At 36.5% G+C, this 16,761-nt stretch overlaps 1 protein-coding gene and 1 long non-coding RNA gene across 4 annotated transcripts in view; one reads left to right on the top strand and one right to left on the bottom strand.

Annotated features, from left to right (window-relative positions):
* The window catches only part of cdk14 (cyclin dependent kinase 14), a 49,741-nt gene extending 33,649 nt beyond the window's left edge, over positions 1-16,092 (bottom strand). The window contains exons 1-2 of one of the 3 annotated variants that reach the window (XM_087812570.1): positions 15,809-16,092; positions 11,941-11,969 (exon numbers count right to left, since the gene is read on the bottom strand). In XM_087812570.1, coding sequence (XP_087668696.1) covers positions 11,941-11,969; positions 15,809-15,902 — 123 coding nt within the window. In that variant the 5' untranslated portion in view covers positions 15,903-16,092. Of the gene's footprint in view, positions 1-675; positions 770-11,940; positions 11,970-15,808 lie in introns of those variants that run through there. The other 2 variants (XM_087812572.1, XM_087812571.1) reach the window with 2 other exon arrangements.
* Positions 1,096-1,586, top strand: LOC148061620 (uncharacterized). Its single transcript, XR_015709194.1, has 2 exons — positions 1,096-1,187; positions 1,470-1,586. It is a non-coding gene; the product is annotated as an uncharacterized LOC148061620 (long non-coding RNA).
* Positions 16,093-16,761: the final 669 nt, after the last annotated feature.

A 16,761-nucleotide genomic window follows, 5' to 3' on the forward strand; every position in this document is an offset into this window, starting at 1 on the left:
ATGTAGGATAAAAATACAATGTTTAGAGTAAAGGGCGACAACATTGTTTTAACCACAACTAATGTTCCTCCACACACTTGCATTTTCCTAAACAGGTGTCATGCAGTAAACCCACCGTATCTCTTGTTTATGAAGCAAGTAAAGCACACAACTCCAGGCCTAAATTACATTTTCTGTGAAAAATCAGATCCATCCCGAACATAAAACCAGGCAGTATATCCTGTTGTGTGAAGCCTGGTGGTCTTGTTTCACCATCAGAGGAGTAAAAACACCAGCGGCCATTGCAAAGCTGCTATACAGTCCATTAGCACTAAGAGGGGGATGGATTTGTGGTCAGTGATGATACTGGTTAAAGCAACATTTTTAAGAGTAGGAAAACCTGCTCATAAGGCCACAAACAAATACTCTTGCCTCCGTATCTCCCAGCTGTCTGTTCACATCCTGACACACACTGACCATCAAGTCCAGAAATACATTATGAATGCATGCATGAATCCATCTCGCAACAATGAACATCCGACAACCTGTCTGCACATCTTGCTATGCCGTATTGCGTGTCAAAAAAAGGGTAGAAATATTGTGATTAGCAAGCAAACACACACGCCTGAAACACACACCGAACATCGAGACACACGCTAAGACACATCGACGTGTCCATCTGCAGATTGCCCTTACCTTCCAGGAGTAAAAATCTCACCTGGATGCGTCTGGAGAAAAGACAGAACGCATTCAGTCTAATCTAGAATGAGAGAAATCAGCTCATAACATCCCTCCCTCTGTACCACTCTTCCGCTCCTTTCGCAAGCCAGAGATGATGCTTGCACAGGCTGGTAGGGGGAGGGTGAAATCTAAGGCTACGCAGGGTTTCAGGACAATGTTTTGTTTCATGCAACTGCCGCTTTGTGGTACGAATTAAATGAGGCTAACGTAGGCTGGGAAGGTTTCTTCTATAGGTTATTGTAAATCTGGTCGGTTAAAAGGGCAGTCAGTAACAATATGCTTCAATCTTCCAGCACCCCCATTCATCTAAAATGGTACAGCCCAGAGGAGTTTAAGGAAGCTGAAGTTGTCTGCAGCATCATCCGCAGCCGACGGTGCAGAGAGAGGAGCGCCACATCTCACTAATGCTTGCTAAAGCTAAAGCCAGATCTGAGGATACAATTTCACCGGTCCATGAGTTTGATCATGTGAGCTCTTACGACTTTATTTTTGCCATTGCAAACACTAAATATTGGGAAAAAGTCTGGGGAAAAATGAGTGACTTCTAAGAGCTATCAACAACATATCGATAATGTTTAAGGTCCACGTCACAGGCAAGACATGTACTTATTAGAAAAGTGAAGAGTTTGAGTCAGCTGTAAACGACAACAAAGTAACATGTAAATAGATATTTTTAGCACATGTAACATGCATTTATTTTCTAACATTCTGTTGTATCTGTATGTTCATGCCTTTTGTGTCTATTACAGGAAACTGGTCCAGGAGTTGGGCCTGGAAGGCAAGGTTACGGCTCAAAAAGCCTCCAAAAAGTTTGAGAACCTTAAAAAAAAGTATAAGGTATATTTCAATTAAAACAAATGATGTGACATATAGTAAGCGTTGTCATTTTTTAATACATATTTGCATTTTGAGGCGTTTAATAAAACAAACACTTCAAAGGACGTTTAACATTTCATTTAAGATAAGATAGACTTTATTAATCTAAAATGAAATCTAATCTAAAATAAGGCTTAAAATAGAAAACTATTTACATAAAATCAACATCTATGTACATACTCGACGACATCTGCATTATGGAATACTCGGATTAAACGACAGCCAGTCGGACTTTTGTAGCAGCCCCAAATGATTCTTCTTGTGTCAGGCATTCCGGGAGAGGCTGGGGGAGAAGGTTATCAATTGCAATGTCAACATCTGGCTCAAGTGTGTCCCTGTTGTCCAGACAGATGTTGTGCAAAAAGGCACAGGAAGCAATGATCTGGTGGCAAATGTGGGTTTAACCTCCAATGCCCTAAACAGAGGGAATAGCCACCTTGTCTTCATCATACTAAAGACCCTCTCTATAATGGTCCGGCCCCTGGCATGATGAAAATTAAACCGCCGCTGAACTGGAGCATTCACAGGATCCTGTAGGGTGGAAGCAGACCGATGGGGGTCTCAAAACAAGGATACCCACCATCACCCAAAAGGATGTGGCCTGGTGGGGGAAAGCATCTTGCCCCATTAAACGAACTGTTCTTCAGGATTCTGGTGTCGTGAACAGAGCCTGGGAATCCAACAAAAATGTCCAGAAACCTGCCACGTGAAACACAAATTTCCTGCAAGCTGAGGGATTAAAACCCTTTATAGTTCAGGTAGACTGACCAGTGCCTCTCTGGTGGTTTAATCCGTATGTGGCTACAATCAATTGCTCCGACCACATTGTTGAAAGCAGGACATCTGGACAATTCACCAAAACCTTGATCTAATGCTTGCAGCTCTTCAGGCAGTGGGAAGTAAATGATATGTTTCGAAGACATCTTCTATTACGCTGATGTCGGTGTCGCAGGTATAAAGCAAAAAGCAACGCCACTGCTGTTCTTGTTGACATGTTGTCCGTCGCTTTCTGCTGACATAGTAGTCGGTCAGCAATTCTGACGTCGAGGAAAAGGGCTAAGACCGAGATAATTCACAATCATGAAGATAATCTTGGATCTCTGTATCTTTAACCTGCTAATTCCAACACATTTCTCTAAATATATTATATACTGTATTTATAAATGGTTGATATGACCATTTCAAAATATAAAATATGACTCATGCATCTGCATATTATTCACATAAAAAAGCGATAAATTACAATTTAGCAAAGCAAACATTATTTTAGTGTATTCTTGAATTTACACAAACTCTAGACATGCTCAGGAGCAGTTGTAGATGTTGTTAGTAGCTACTTAAATATCAGAGCTCCTAAAATATCGATACATATGTGAGAGAAGAAACGAGAGGGAATATTAGTCGACTGCATGGTAATCAACAATAACAAACGTTCTGGTTAGTGTTAATGTTGACTTATAAAATGGACCGCAGTAAGTTTGATATTCAATATTCGCTCTGGAACCAGCTTAGTCTTTGTTCGCTACAAGCCAGAAGTTAGCTCACCGACGTTGGCTTATTGAATTTCACAAAGCTCTTTAGTAACAGTGGCTCGCTGTAATCACAGCAGAGTGATGGTACAAATTAGGGTTGGCTGATTAATTGCACTTGAGAAAAATGCAATTTTCCAAATCACAAAGGTTGCTTAACATGTGGACTGACTCCTTGGCATGAAAATGTATTTCAAACTTATTGGAAATTCAAAGAACGATTTAAAATTGGATAAACGACGAGACTAAACATTAACAAATGCTAATACAATTTGTGAGAGCAGCTAAGTAGTGAGTTATTAGCATAGATATTTCCCCTTTAGAAGACACTGATCACCTTATAAGTAAGTAAGTATAAGGAGGTGAAGATACACCCTATTCACCTATATCACACTAACTTAACCGTGGTCCGTTAATCTTGCCTCTTTAAAACATACTTCAGGGGAGACACAAGTGGTTTGGCATGAAACAGGAGCCAAAAAACACATAAACATTAACACATATCATGTGTGTCAAAGGCATATTAGTATTGATCAGATATCAAAGTGGTAATATTAATTATATACTGTATATACAAGCTTAACTTAAGTGCATTTTTGAGTTTACACAAACTCTACACATGTTCATACACCGGTGTGGATTTTGTTAGTACATATGAAAAGAGCTACTAAAATATTGATGAACGCCCAAATCCTGTATATTTTCTTGCTGCTTACATTTTTCCACACAAATTAATTATGCTCACGTTGCATTAATGAGAAACAATATTTTCTGTCCTCGATAAGTTAATCAGAATTTACATATTTGCGAAACACACTGTTTTTATGACTAAACAGAGCATCAATATAGTTTGACAATTTAACATTATGCCCCTGAGAATGCTCTTTTGTAATACCTTAACACATTATTAGTATTTAATTGTCAGAAGTAAAACAGGAATAGACCAAACAAGGCCATCTGTTTAATCTAAAACAAAATATTTGTCGCCCAATACAAAGATCTCCAGCAAAAACATTTATAATTGAAGGACAAAATTAATCAAGCTTTGGAGCTATGGTATTTTCAGGTTTATTTTTCTTAATATAAACAAAATCAATAATGATAACTATGGACAAATCCATAAATAAACTGGACTACAGATTCATCCAGTCGGGGGGTTCTTCTATTTTTCTTTTTTTTTGTCATACTTATGTCATGACATGTTAATAATTAAAAGGAAAAATAAATAAAAATAAAAATGCCTTGGTGCTTGGTTCTTCTGTTGCTTAATTTATGCTGATTTTTTAATTTTTCTTTAGAGAAGATGTACTAGCCAAAGGAGGGTAGAAAGATATGATGCATTACTTAAGATATAAATGAAAAACACTACTTTTCCAAATCTGATCACACATACTTTATAGTCGTGGACATATATAGTCGTGGACATATATGGCAAAGTTTTCTAAGCAACCCTCTGTGACCACTGTTACGACGCTTGCCAACACAAGCAGAACTCCACAAATTCAGATGAAATGTGACCTTTGACACAGTCTAAACAGAGCGATATAAACACTCGGCTGCTCACAGCGGGAATGAATAATCACGTACCTCATGCAGAAAGGTCAGGAAAGATGGGCACGGACATAAGTGAACGATCTCACAGGCATCCCACATCCATTGTATCCCAACCATGACCACCGTGGGACTGACCCAGAGAAAATGTTGCATCCAGCTGCTGCTCCCTCTGGTCCAGCTGTTCGTTCAAGAAAGTGTGCATGTGTGCACGCTGAAATATTCGCCGCAATGACTGGCCTACATTTGCCACATGTCACTCAATCACTCTCTGCAGTGTGTGGATTTAAAAATCCTGCTAATTCTTCCAGCACAACACGATACTCTGCACAGCAATTCTTACTGGGGCTGCACTATTTCAAAAACATGCGCAATCATAGTATTTGCCAATGCAATAGGATTCTATATATGACAATCTACAAATAAAGATATAAAAACTCTAAAAACCAAGAGTTAAAAATCAAGATTTTCAAAATAAAAACAGTTAATTGAAACATGCTTCCTTTAATAAGTGACTAAACTGAATTTGGTTTCAAACAGTGTTGGATGGAGGTATTAAAAAACATCTACTAAATGTTTCATTAAAATATGTATTAAAAAGTTTAAGAAGCACAATTTTTAAATGTATTAGTGTAGTAGGATGGTAGACGTTTTATCTTACAGGTAACCATGGACGTGTGCAAGATTTGGAGTTTTAATTAGACAAAACCTCTTTAACTTTCAACTGACCTCCAAACGATTTTATGTGGTACACGGCGCTCAAAAACCTGTCTACATGTTTTTATACTACTTTGTTAAGTTTTATGCCATTGTGTAAAGCCCTTTTTCTCACACTGTTAACACTAAATGTAATAAACATATTGTTTATGTCAAATTACTCCGTGGGAAATAATTGTCTTTGAGAGCCAGTAGTGCACATGTCGTGGTAGATAAGCTGTGTATATTAAATGCTGACACTCTAGTAAGAATCTGAGCCTTAAAGTGGGCATGTCCTACAAACTTTCCGACTAATGGTTTTTAATGTTAAACTTCTGCTACACATGCAAGTGACCCATCAGTTAATTTTGTCGCCAACATTTCATGAACAGTTCTTTGAAGCCACATTGATGTGCTTGGTTCAAGAGACGCGCATGAAATGAATTCCTAACATCGGAACTATATGCACTGCATACATGCCAGTCACGTATGTGGCTCAAAGCAGTAACTGCAACCAATCTGTTCCCAGACAGATCAGATGAGACTTTGATCCAATATCACATTTTAAATTACTTTATATATATATATATCATCAGTACTTTTTTCTAATACATTAGGGATGTAAGAAAATATCTATGATCTTGATATATTTACTCGCGATACTGTACACGATATTCAATATTCAATATAACTGTATCGATATTTAAAAATATATCTTTTTTTCTTTTATTAAAATACATATTTAAAAGAAAATAATTTAAACTTCTGGACGATCAATGATAACACAAAAATACATTTAACGTTAAGTTTACTTACACCATTACATAAAAAACACCATTAAACGATTTACTAACTTACTTTTAGATTACAGATCAAACGATTAATTTTATTTTAAATAATAGCTTTGAATTATATATATATTTTACCTTTGAACTAAAATATAATAAAAATAAAAAACAATGAAATGGCAGAAATGAAAAAGAAAGGATACACCAGAGTCCAGCAGCTTTTAAAGCTGTTGTTTGGACTTATTTTAAAACAAAGTTTAAAGTTAAAAAATAAACACTCACATATACTGGATATTGAATGTTGCTTCAGGTTGTTTAAACTGTTAATGCACTTCATTTTTTATTGTTAATGCAAGTTCTCATGTTTGTTAATATTTTGAAGAAACACATTTTATTTGAGAAAGTATATACTAATTTCTTTGCTGTAAAAGCAAGAAAAAGTGTTGTATCTTAAAAAGAAACAATATATTGTTGTTACTAGAGTATTGCAATATATCATTTTATATCGTATCGTCACAACCGGTTGTGATACGTATCATATCGCCAGATTCCTGCCAATACACAGCCCTAATATACATCCTCATATTTAAGGAAAGCAAAAAAATAATGTCCTTAAACCCCATTTATGGGATCCCATAAATAATGAGGTCTAAAGTAAAATAACAAACACTGGCCTTAAAAAATAAAACCAACTACACAAATGGCCACGCTAAGCCATTTATTTTCAGCAAGTATCCAGTTCTACACCAGAAATGCACAGTTTCAAGACACCGTCTTATCCTCTTGTCTTAACTATCATCTGTGGACCATAATAAGACACTCATTCTTCTTAAAGTGATATAGTTCAATAAAAACCTATGTTCTACCACACCTCAACAATGCATTCCCTAAAAATAAATAACAATGTACAGTAAGTTGAAGGACTACCTGGAAAAACAAAACAATTTCTATACAACCAAAGAACTTTACTATTAAATTGCAGAGAACAGTCTCAGACTGCTCAAGTAGGTCCAATAAAAAAATATACTGTTATATTAAATGTAGCTGGACAGTCAATAAAAAGCTGTTTTCTGAAATTGGAGCCGCATTGTCTGAAGCTCAGGGGAAAATAAGAAGGGTTATCAGAAGATATTACTAATGTGTCCAAAAAGATCCCTAAAACGTTAAGACCATTAGAACTTAAAGCAGCTGCACATCTGGAAGAAACCACTGATAACAAAAAGTATAAAATGAAAAGAGAGGAGGGACATTTCAAAAACTGATGAGAAGACAGGATATTCAGTCAGTTTTCTCCAAATGATGAAAAACTATTAAGGAAAGAAACAGTAAGCTAATCCTTTTTTTGATGCAATGGCCAGAAAGAGTTATCGGAATTTAACCTTATTAATCTGTGGGTTGGGAGCAGATTGACCATATGATATGTTGTGGTATGAATCGAACGACATTTCCCTCAAACCAATCCAATCCATTTGATGAATAAAAATATGGATAATAATAGAAAATGGGATCTCAAGCTTTTCACTGGCATGTAGGTCTAAGTTAGATAGGTTGTCTTATATGTAAACAAAAAGAATGGAACCATGGGAATCTGGACTGCAATAATCTGGAATCTATACCTAAACAAAATTGATGTGCATATGTATTTTCATTGACAGTTAGAAACTCTGTGCTATCATGATGCAAATATAGATTGCAGCCTAGAGTTCTTTTAGAACACATTTCTAATACATTCCTGGTCTAATCTAGCGATCAGCTGCGTTCAAGGGAGAGCCTCCACAGGCTTGAATACATGCTATTTATGTGATTTATATTCTAGCAAACCATCCCACAGGCATATGAGGATCCCCAGACCAAGCGATGAAGATCTGGTAAGAGGATGCCTGAAGGGAATACCTCAGGAGGTCAGAGAGGGAGCAAAAGTATGCGATAAAGATGTTGTTACTTAGATTCTGATCTCTCTGCCACTTCCCTTTTTGTCTGTTTTCATTGAAACGATGAGTGTATACAGTTCCAACAGAAACAAATGTATGCAACTGCACAAGGAACACGTTCGAATTCATGCGTAACATTTGTTTAGTTCATAATGTATTCATGTCATGGCCATTTGTTTCTACGATCTGCATGCCTGAGCAGACACTTCCGTGCAAGCTTAGCTGACTATAAACTGTGCCTGCGATTTCAGCTCATTTTTGCTGACTCAATAAACAAAGTACATTCTGCATGCGACAATCTCACTACATGTGAGATCATTATGCAATCGCACTGCAGTCGATGTATTTTGGTTTGTTTTGCAGAGTCATTGAAGTCGTCTTCGATAAAACTCTTCTGGTGCGAAGAACATTGGATTTATAATCGTTAATGTAAATCTTCCTCCCTCCTTGCCAAGAAAAATGTTCTTCACATGGCCCCTCTTCCCACACCTGCAGCCTCCTCTCTTGCACCTTTGTCCTTCCTCTCAAATCTCTGTGATTCTCCTGCATCTAGTGTTGTAACAAGAGCACGTACCAAACCATTTTTTTTTCTTTGCGGCAGTGTCTCAGCTCTCTCTTTTTTCTTGCAGTGTAGGAGAGAAATTTCATTGGCAGCAGGTGTGGCTTTGTCTGGATCGTGCTGTTCGCCCCCGATTGGCTGATAGACTCTCTCTGTCTCACTTCCTCTCTCTCACCCTCTCTAGACCAAAAGATAGCTCGCAGATAAAGGAAAACAATTTGTGAATAAAGCTTGGATATGTGCCAGAGTACTAGAACCTTTACCATGTACATCGAGATGCCACCACATGTCATGTTCAAAACCTCTGGTCATGAGTGATGTCTTTACTGATGTCCATTTCCCACAAGAGACACTGAAACTAAACAGTAAAACCTATTTTTTTTTACTGAAAGTACACAACTGTCCACCCGCTACATTGTAATTTGTTAACACATTTCTTGTAAAGACTAATTCTAACTCTTAAGACAGCGGCATTCAGGAGGTTTCCACTCTCAATCCGAGCCAAAATTACAACATTAACAATCCAACATCAATAGCAAAAAAGACACACCAATTGCAATTACGATTATAGCATGTTATTCTTTGTAATGAAGTGTATTATCTTCTACATTGAACACATGCATTACATCATTGAATAGTATGACTACGACAACCTTTGATACAACCAAAATATAAACACTTTGATGCAAAATTTAGTTTTAAAATGGATATCAATACCACATCCTTTATCTACTAAAAAGTAAACATATAGAATTGTAGAAAGTTAACTTGTGAACTACAATTTAACTAAACTTAAATACAACTGATCTTCCTCAAAGATATAAGAGTCATTCTATATCCTATTTCCAAGATAGCGGCGATCAGCAGTGCAGAAGATTATTGAGCTTCTGGTCAGCAAATAACACCAGGATTATGGATTATTTTGATCCTCATTTTTCTGACAACATAAACATGAACTACAGCTTTGATGAACCAACCATATTTAAAGTCAGTTTGGACATTAGAACCCCTCCTGAACTTTGAACTTAAATTCAATCTCCTGAGGAGATTGTCCTGGTGCAGTTCAGGAAGGAGATAAAAGACAACTTTAAAGACACAACGAAGGCAAAGGGTAGCATTGAACACAGGAGAGAAGGTAGCTGACTTGCTAGTAGGAACACTCTTCCCGGAAAATATCTGTGCTCTGAACGAGAAGCCTGGTTTAACAAACGCCTCAAACTTACAGATCAATGGTCCAAAGTTTTTCCATGCAGACTGTAGTCTATAACAGGACTTTTTTTTTTTTTACCGTCGTCATTAAATCAATATTCAAGTCAGGTTTTTGTCTGATTGATGAAAAATAAAGGAAGTTAAACTTTTAACAATAGCAACCGACATCACTGTTTGTTCTTAAAATAACCATTCCATAATGAAAGTGGACATAATGTAAAATAGAAACGTATAAATATTTTTAAATAAGTAGGTAAATCAGCCCCAAAAGACCAAGAATGGCTACTTAAACAGAATATTTTCAATGAATAATAAGGCATATGTGAAGTATAATGCTATCATTTCTTTTTTAAATCAGTAATTTATAAATACTATAAAGAAAGGTTGATCTATCTTTTGTATTAAGCAGTTCAGGTCTTTACTGTGCATACACTTTAGCTCATTACAATGTAATGTAAAATGAAATGTGTGTCTCTTCCCATCTTACCAGGGGCAACCAACGTGGTTGAGAATCCCTTGGGTCTCACTCGGTATAATGGGAATATCATCTATCATCCATAATAATATGTATTAGGTCTTAAGAAGTGTGTAACAAAATGATTGCTCTTCAAGTAGATTGAAGTGGAAAAAAGGTTGGTGACCCCTGGACCTAGACCTTCAACTGACTAAAGTAACATCTGCGCAGACACCGAAGACTCTGAATTATTACTACACACCCAGAGCGAGTCAAAATGGTGTAAAGTCTCTTGTGGTTCTGAATATTTCATTCTCTGGCAGAGGCCTTCATGGCTGTCATCCTCAAATTATGCATCTCTGACAATCAGAAACTAATACATGGAAATAAGCCAACAGCTGTCACATGTCAGGTTTAATAACCGAGACTGGTGAACTGTGATAGGCTGTCACTCAGGATTAGCTGCAACAGCTATAGCAATATTTGTATACATCTCAATTCTCTAAATAAATGGACAAAATAAGAACATGAATCCCGGAGGGGAACTTTTTGGTTTTTGTATGTATTAGTCACGAAAAAGTACAACCTTGATTCATGTAAATTCACAACTCCTTCACTCAAAAGGTGTAGAAGAAATCAAACTTATTGATAAATGTAAGTACTAACTCATACGGTAAACCAGTGATAACATCATGAATGACATAATGACACTTTTACTCAAATTTGACACTTTCTAAGCCCTTGAAATTACATTATCACAAGTGTCTTAATGTTCCTTTCAATCTTCACACTCATCGTTCATGAATAAAATAAACATTATTTATCAATGAATGACAACACTACCATCAAATCAACACCAAAAATAAAACAGGAACAGCAGAAAGAGTGTGTCTCTGCTTCAGGGGGATAGAAAGTTACATTCCCACAAACATCTTTAAGCAGGACATGAAGGAGAACATATTTCACAGGGTGTATTTATGGCAAAAAGCCAGAGCCAGCTTGTAGCTCCTGCTGATTCCAACCAACCAATCCGTTTATAAATAAAAGATCCCTAGCATAGGCCTTCTTCAAAAACACTGTTCAAACAATGTATAGCAGCTGTTGAAAAATAGTTGGTGATTATTTTTCATCCAGCTTTAATGTGGAAACATGGAGAAAATAAAGTTGTTATTAAGTTGGATTAGCCTCGACCTTGACTCAATGTATCCTGAAAATCATCATGCTTGGTTTTATTGAAGCACATAAAAGGAGAAGCAGACGTTTCCTTTTTCCTCATTAGCAGCACATCCGCGTGCAATGTATAAAAGCCTTCACACTGTTTCCAAACATTGGCTGCAGTATTTCTGCCAGAGCAGCTGTGAAAAACACATCTGGAGCGCCGAGAAACTCACACAAACTCCAGCCGGTGTATCGTCTTACATGCTGCGACATTCCTGCGAAGGTGAGCGACCTTGAGGGCTGTCCTCACCTCACCAGCACATTGAACGCCACTTTGGCAGCGAATAAAGAAAAGCAGCAGCAGAAGCAGCAGCAAAGTCTAGCTCAGCAACATCTGCTTGTTCAGTTCACCATTAATACCAGTAAATCCAGCGAATATCAGTGCAGAAACAGATTGAAATCGACGTACCTCGTCCAAGCTCTCCTCTTTCTTGAAAGCTGCGAACAAAGAGACGATACAATCAGTATAATTTTCGGTGATAAATATTTACCAGCAGCAGAAAAACTATTTGGAAAGTTTGATCGACGGAACACAAATGAACTAGGCGTGAATCTCACACTTTTCAATGCATCCCAAAATGAGGTGCTTTGGCTAATATGTCAAACATGTCAAAAATAAAAAAAGAATTCATGTTGAACAGAGTGAAACATTCTGGAAACTTTCCTGCCTTCACTGGAGAGAAATCTTAGCTACATCTCAGTCTGGCTTTCTCACGTCTCGATGCAGTTTTGTGACATGAGGCAACATTTATAGATTGTTTTCTTATCAAGAAGGAATGTCCTAATATGTACCCACAGCACAGCTCTGGCTATTTTTCCCCTTCGTCATTTCTGTTAAAGAGGAAAGAGGTAAAAAAAAATCAAGAAATGGAAAGGGCAAAAGGAAATGTGAAACACATCTTCCTTGGAAAAAGTAAAAACACTCAGGAATTCGCTGAGACGTTTGAAATGAGTTGGTGTTAGTTAGCTTGAGACGGGTACCTTAGGGTGGTTTTCTCTTTATTTGACCAAGAATCCGCCCTCCATTCTATGTTTAAATACATATACATTAAAAAAAAAAACACACTCAAACACAACTCTGAAACGATTCTATTGTAATATTTGTATCTTAGTTCTGTAGATCAGAGGGTTTTATTGTCAACATTGTATTCACAGACCAAAATTTCAATAAAAATATATCTAATAAAATGAAACTCTCAAAAGACACATTGATGGATTGTGATGACATTAGGTTCGTTTTATTGTTTTTTCTCTTTGTGACAAACAATGTTGTTGTACTGGAATAGCGTAAATATTTGTAGCTACAAACAACAACTTCCAAATAAATACAAATATACCAGTACATTTTTTTGATCATATCTGTACAAAGACGACCTAAACTTTCACCTATACATTCTGAAAGCCACTGATCTATCACAGGGGGATTATGCAACTGTAGTTAAAGTGAAATTAAACATGAATACAAAAATATTACTGACTTTAATAGACAGAAGTAGATACTTTGTAAGAAAGAAAATGTATTCCTTTATGTTTATTCATTTATGCTTGGACAATGATAGTTGGCAACATCAATAAAAACACTAAAGATAGTTTGAATTTATAGCAATTTTCGGTGAATAACTTGAATGAACAACATGATAACGAAAATAAACTATCTTGCTAAGCTTAAAATTTCCCTTTCAATAATTGCATCTATCGTTTGATTTATACATTTTACGTATCCTTTTTTCATCTCTAATGATCTTGTCACATCACTCACATGGTAGCCTTTAAGTCTTTATGAGGGATGTACCAGAACCCTGTTTTTCTGGACAGTTTCAATTTTGGAGATTTTGCTTCAGTCGAATGTCAGAGGCTTCAAACATTCCTTCAACATCCATGAATCACACGTTTAAGACGCAGACATCAACTATCACTAAACAATGTGAACAATATGTGGTTGTGACACTCATGTTAAAGTAATAATTTCAATTATAATGTCGTGTTTCACTAACAAATGCATTTTCTATAATAATTTCTAAACACAAGCCAAGATATCTCATGAAACTTTGATGCGTAATAAATGACACCATTGTTTGATATTCATCATTTCCTCTGCGCCAAAGTATCAACAAAACCGTTGCACTAGAGTCCAGCAGCTTTTAAAGCTGAAGTTTGGACTCATTTTGACTTTAAAAAACAAAGTTTTAAGTTAAAACATTAAACACTGACAGATACTGGATATTGCTCCAGGTTGTTTGAGACTGTTAATGAACTTCATTGAGCATTGTTAATATAAGTTTACATTTAATTAATATTTTGAGATGCACTTTCTTACAAGCAATTCCACATTGGATAAGACGAAGTATTAGCTCATTTCTTTGTTTTAAAAGACTTCCACATTACTCTGTAGTTAATAAACACAAAGTCATTGACAGCTGCAGTGATATGTTTTGTCTCATTTTACTGTTTCAAGACCAGCCTTCTTGAGGTCTTCAACTGGCTCACAGCTCTGCACATTTTTCCACAACGCAGCAAGAAAGTTATTTTCTATCTTGAGCTGCTTGAGTGTGTTTTAAAAAACCCTTCTTTCTTGATGTGATCCGACTCTTAACACAGAGTTGGGTCAGAAACACGATCAACAGCATGATCCATCAAGAAAAATGAAGGTATGAGTTATTGTTGACTAGAGTGAAGACAAGTCAAAAAAATCTCATTTCACTGTCTCCTGCAGGAACCACCAAAACACTGACAGCAACACGGTCCCTAGAAGGACACAGACTTTTACGGCTGTTCACATGAACTACTACATTTATTGACAGACTTTTACTGCGGCAAAAATAAAAAAATATATTTTGTGATGATCATGAACTTTAAAAGGAAGTAGCAGCTACTTTGTAAAACAGACATGTCAACATAGTTTCATGATTACTTTACCAGTTTACTCTGTTTCCAAATCCAACAGAGATAATCATACTTGTATATAATAAAGCTGCTTTATAAACAAGTTTAAACCGCAATCCTCAGTTGAGTTGTTGGGGTCATTGGTCATCAGTGGTTTAATTTAATTCAAGTAGTTCGGGTTTAGTATGATTCTGGAAATGTAAAGTATCTGTGTTTGTCCTAGGTTAGCAAATACATTATCACTCATGTCAAATAATCGCTGACATCAACAATATCTGTTTCTTACCTTTATGTTAAATAGTAGCATATTCATAGGTCACTATATCAACTTAAACATCAATCTTTACTAATTATTACGTTACAACTTGGGTGCCACATAACATGACTGGTGTAGAAAAGCGCTCTATAAATATAAATTACTTACTACAATCTTCGTCTCTCTTTGCGCTTGATGGAGTCTACTGACTCCTTTAAGAAACATCTTAAGACGTTTCTATTTGTTCAGGCTTTTCCTTCATTTTCTGGAACTCCTGTTTTGTTATCAGTTTTATCTTGCCCTTTAAATATATATATTTTATTGAGTATTGTTTTGATTGTTTAAGCGCTTTGTGACCCTGGTCTGGAAAAGCGCTATATAAATAAAAACTGATTTACTTACTTACTTACTTACTTGGCGGCCCCAGGCATAGAGTTTGACAAACGTGTTCTATCAGATATTCTATGTCATTTATAAAGTTAAGGTACTATCATATTTATAGGGGGTGAGAATTAAATCGATAAACTGATATTTGAAACACAGACACAATACTGCATTCATATTCAACAGTACTGCACTGATTTCTTTGGTTTTTTTTTTAAATGTTGTTTTTTTTTTTTCAATTTTCTATTGCTATCATATCATATTCAATTTTTTATCATAGTTCTTTCTTGGTTTTCATTTCAATATAAATTAAAATAACATTGCCCTTTTATCATGATACGCATTGTATCACCAGATACTTGCCGATATATAATTGTAGAATCAGTAAGTTATTATATATTGTCTGTATCAATATGCTAAGATGTGTAAAGATAATGCCAGATACTCTGTCTGATCTCTTTAACATATTTTATATTTCCTTTAAAAAATAGGGATTTATACAGCATATGTTGATAGTTTGAGCTCAGATGAGAACATGGATGCTCTTATGACCAGAGATATAGCTAGAACAATAACAACAGAATACAATGGTGTAACAATAATATAATAATACATACATGTGTTGCACAAATCTAAAGTGTAAAGATGAGAAGAACAGTGGATCCAGAAGACAGAACATGAGGAGGTGGAAGAACATACATGTGTGAGTGGGAGTCCTCGCTCCTGCGACGGGACAAAGACATCTGTTACTTACCGATCCCCCTGAAACTCTCCGACAAAGTCCTCCTCAACTTTTTCATTTTCCCCATTTTCTCGGAGGGTGGAGACGGTGTCATCAGGTCACACATGGTTCGGTTCGGACGAGTTGTCTGGCGGCTAGAAAATCATAGCGACGGGTTTTTCTTCCGCGAAGATTCCGTTCACATTTTTAAGGTTCAGTTCTCGCGTCTGGACACTGAGAGTTTTTCTCTTCCCCCAAAAAATCTGCTTTCACCCCTTTTTCTCCTCCTCAATACGGTCTCTGTCGCTCCAGCTTCACCGCAGTTGAGATGTCATTTTGGGGGGGTTTTCTCTCTGGCGTCCCGCCCCCGTGGGCGCCGATTGGAGGACAATGGGAGTAGTCTATGTTACTAGTGGCCGAGTGAGCTGTCAATCAAACTGCAGGCCGCGCCCCATCACGGTTTGCAGAAGGAGGATGAAGCGAGAGAGACTGTCCTCTGTGAGGTCCTCTCCTGCAGAACCTGCTGAATGTGCATTATGTTTGCTCCAAGCGAGGAAGATAGACATTAAGAAACTATAATGCATCTTATTCTTCAGTGATTTTAGATACCAGTTGTTTATTGGTAACATATTTTAACAGCTAAATTACTAAATGATCATTTCATTCATTTATATGAAGTCAATCATTTAATATAAACCATAAGAGAACGGTTTTCAAACCATATAAGTACTCTCAAATATAGAAGTATTTCAAAATGTATATGTCCCACTACAATTCTCATCTCGACCTTGGGGTCTCCACAGATTTTCTTGTACACTGTACTAGCATGTAATGCCCCCAATATGGACCACACAATCCCTTTTTTCTGTCACAATTTGCCAAACCTCTACCAAATACTTAAAGAATCAATAACAACTTCCAGAGTAGGTCCTCGAGGAAAACCCATAGTACTACTATTTCATGACATTACGCGAGAGAAAAAAAAA

The sequence above is a fragment of the Callionymus lyra genome, chromosome 17, assembly GCF_982586985.1.
Source record: "Callionymus lyra chromosome 17, fCalLyr1.hap1.1, whole genome shotgun sequence".
Lineage (NCBI taxonomy): Eukaryota > Metazoa > Chordata > Actinopteri > Syngnathiformes > Callionymidae > Callionymus > Callionymus lyra.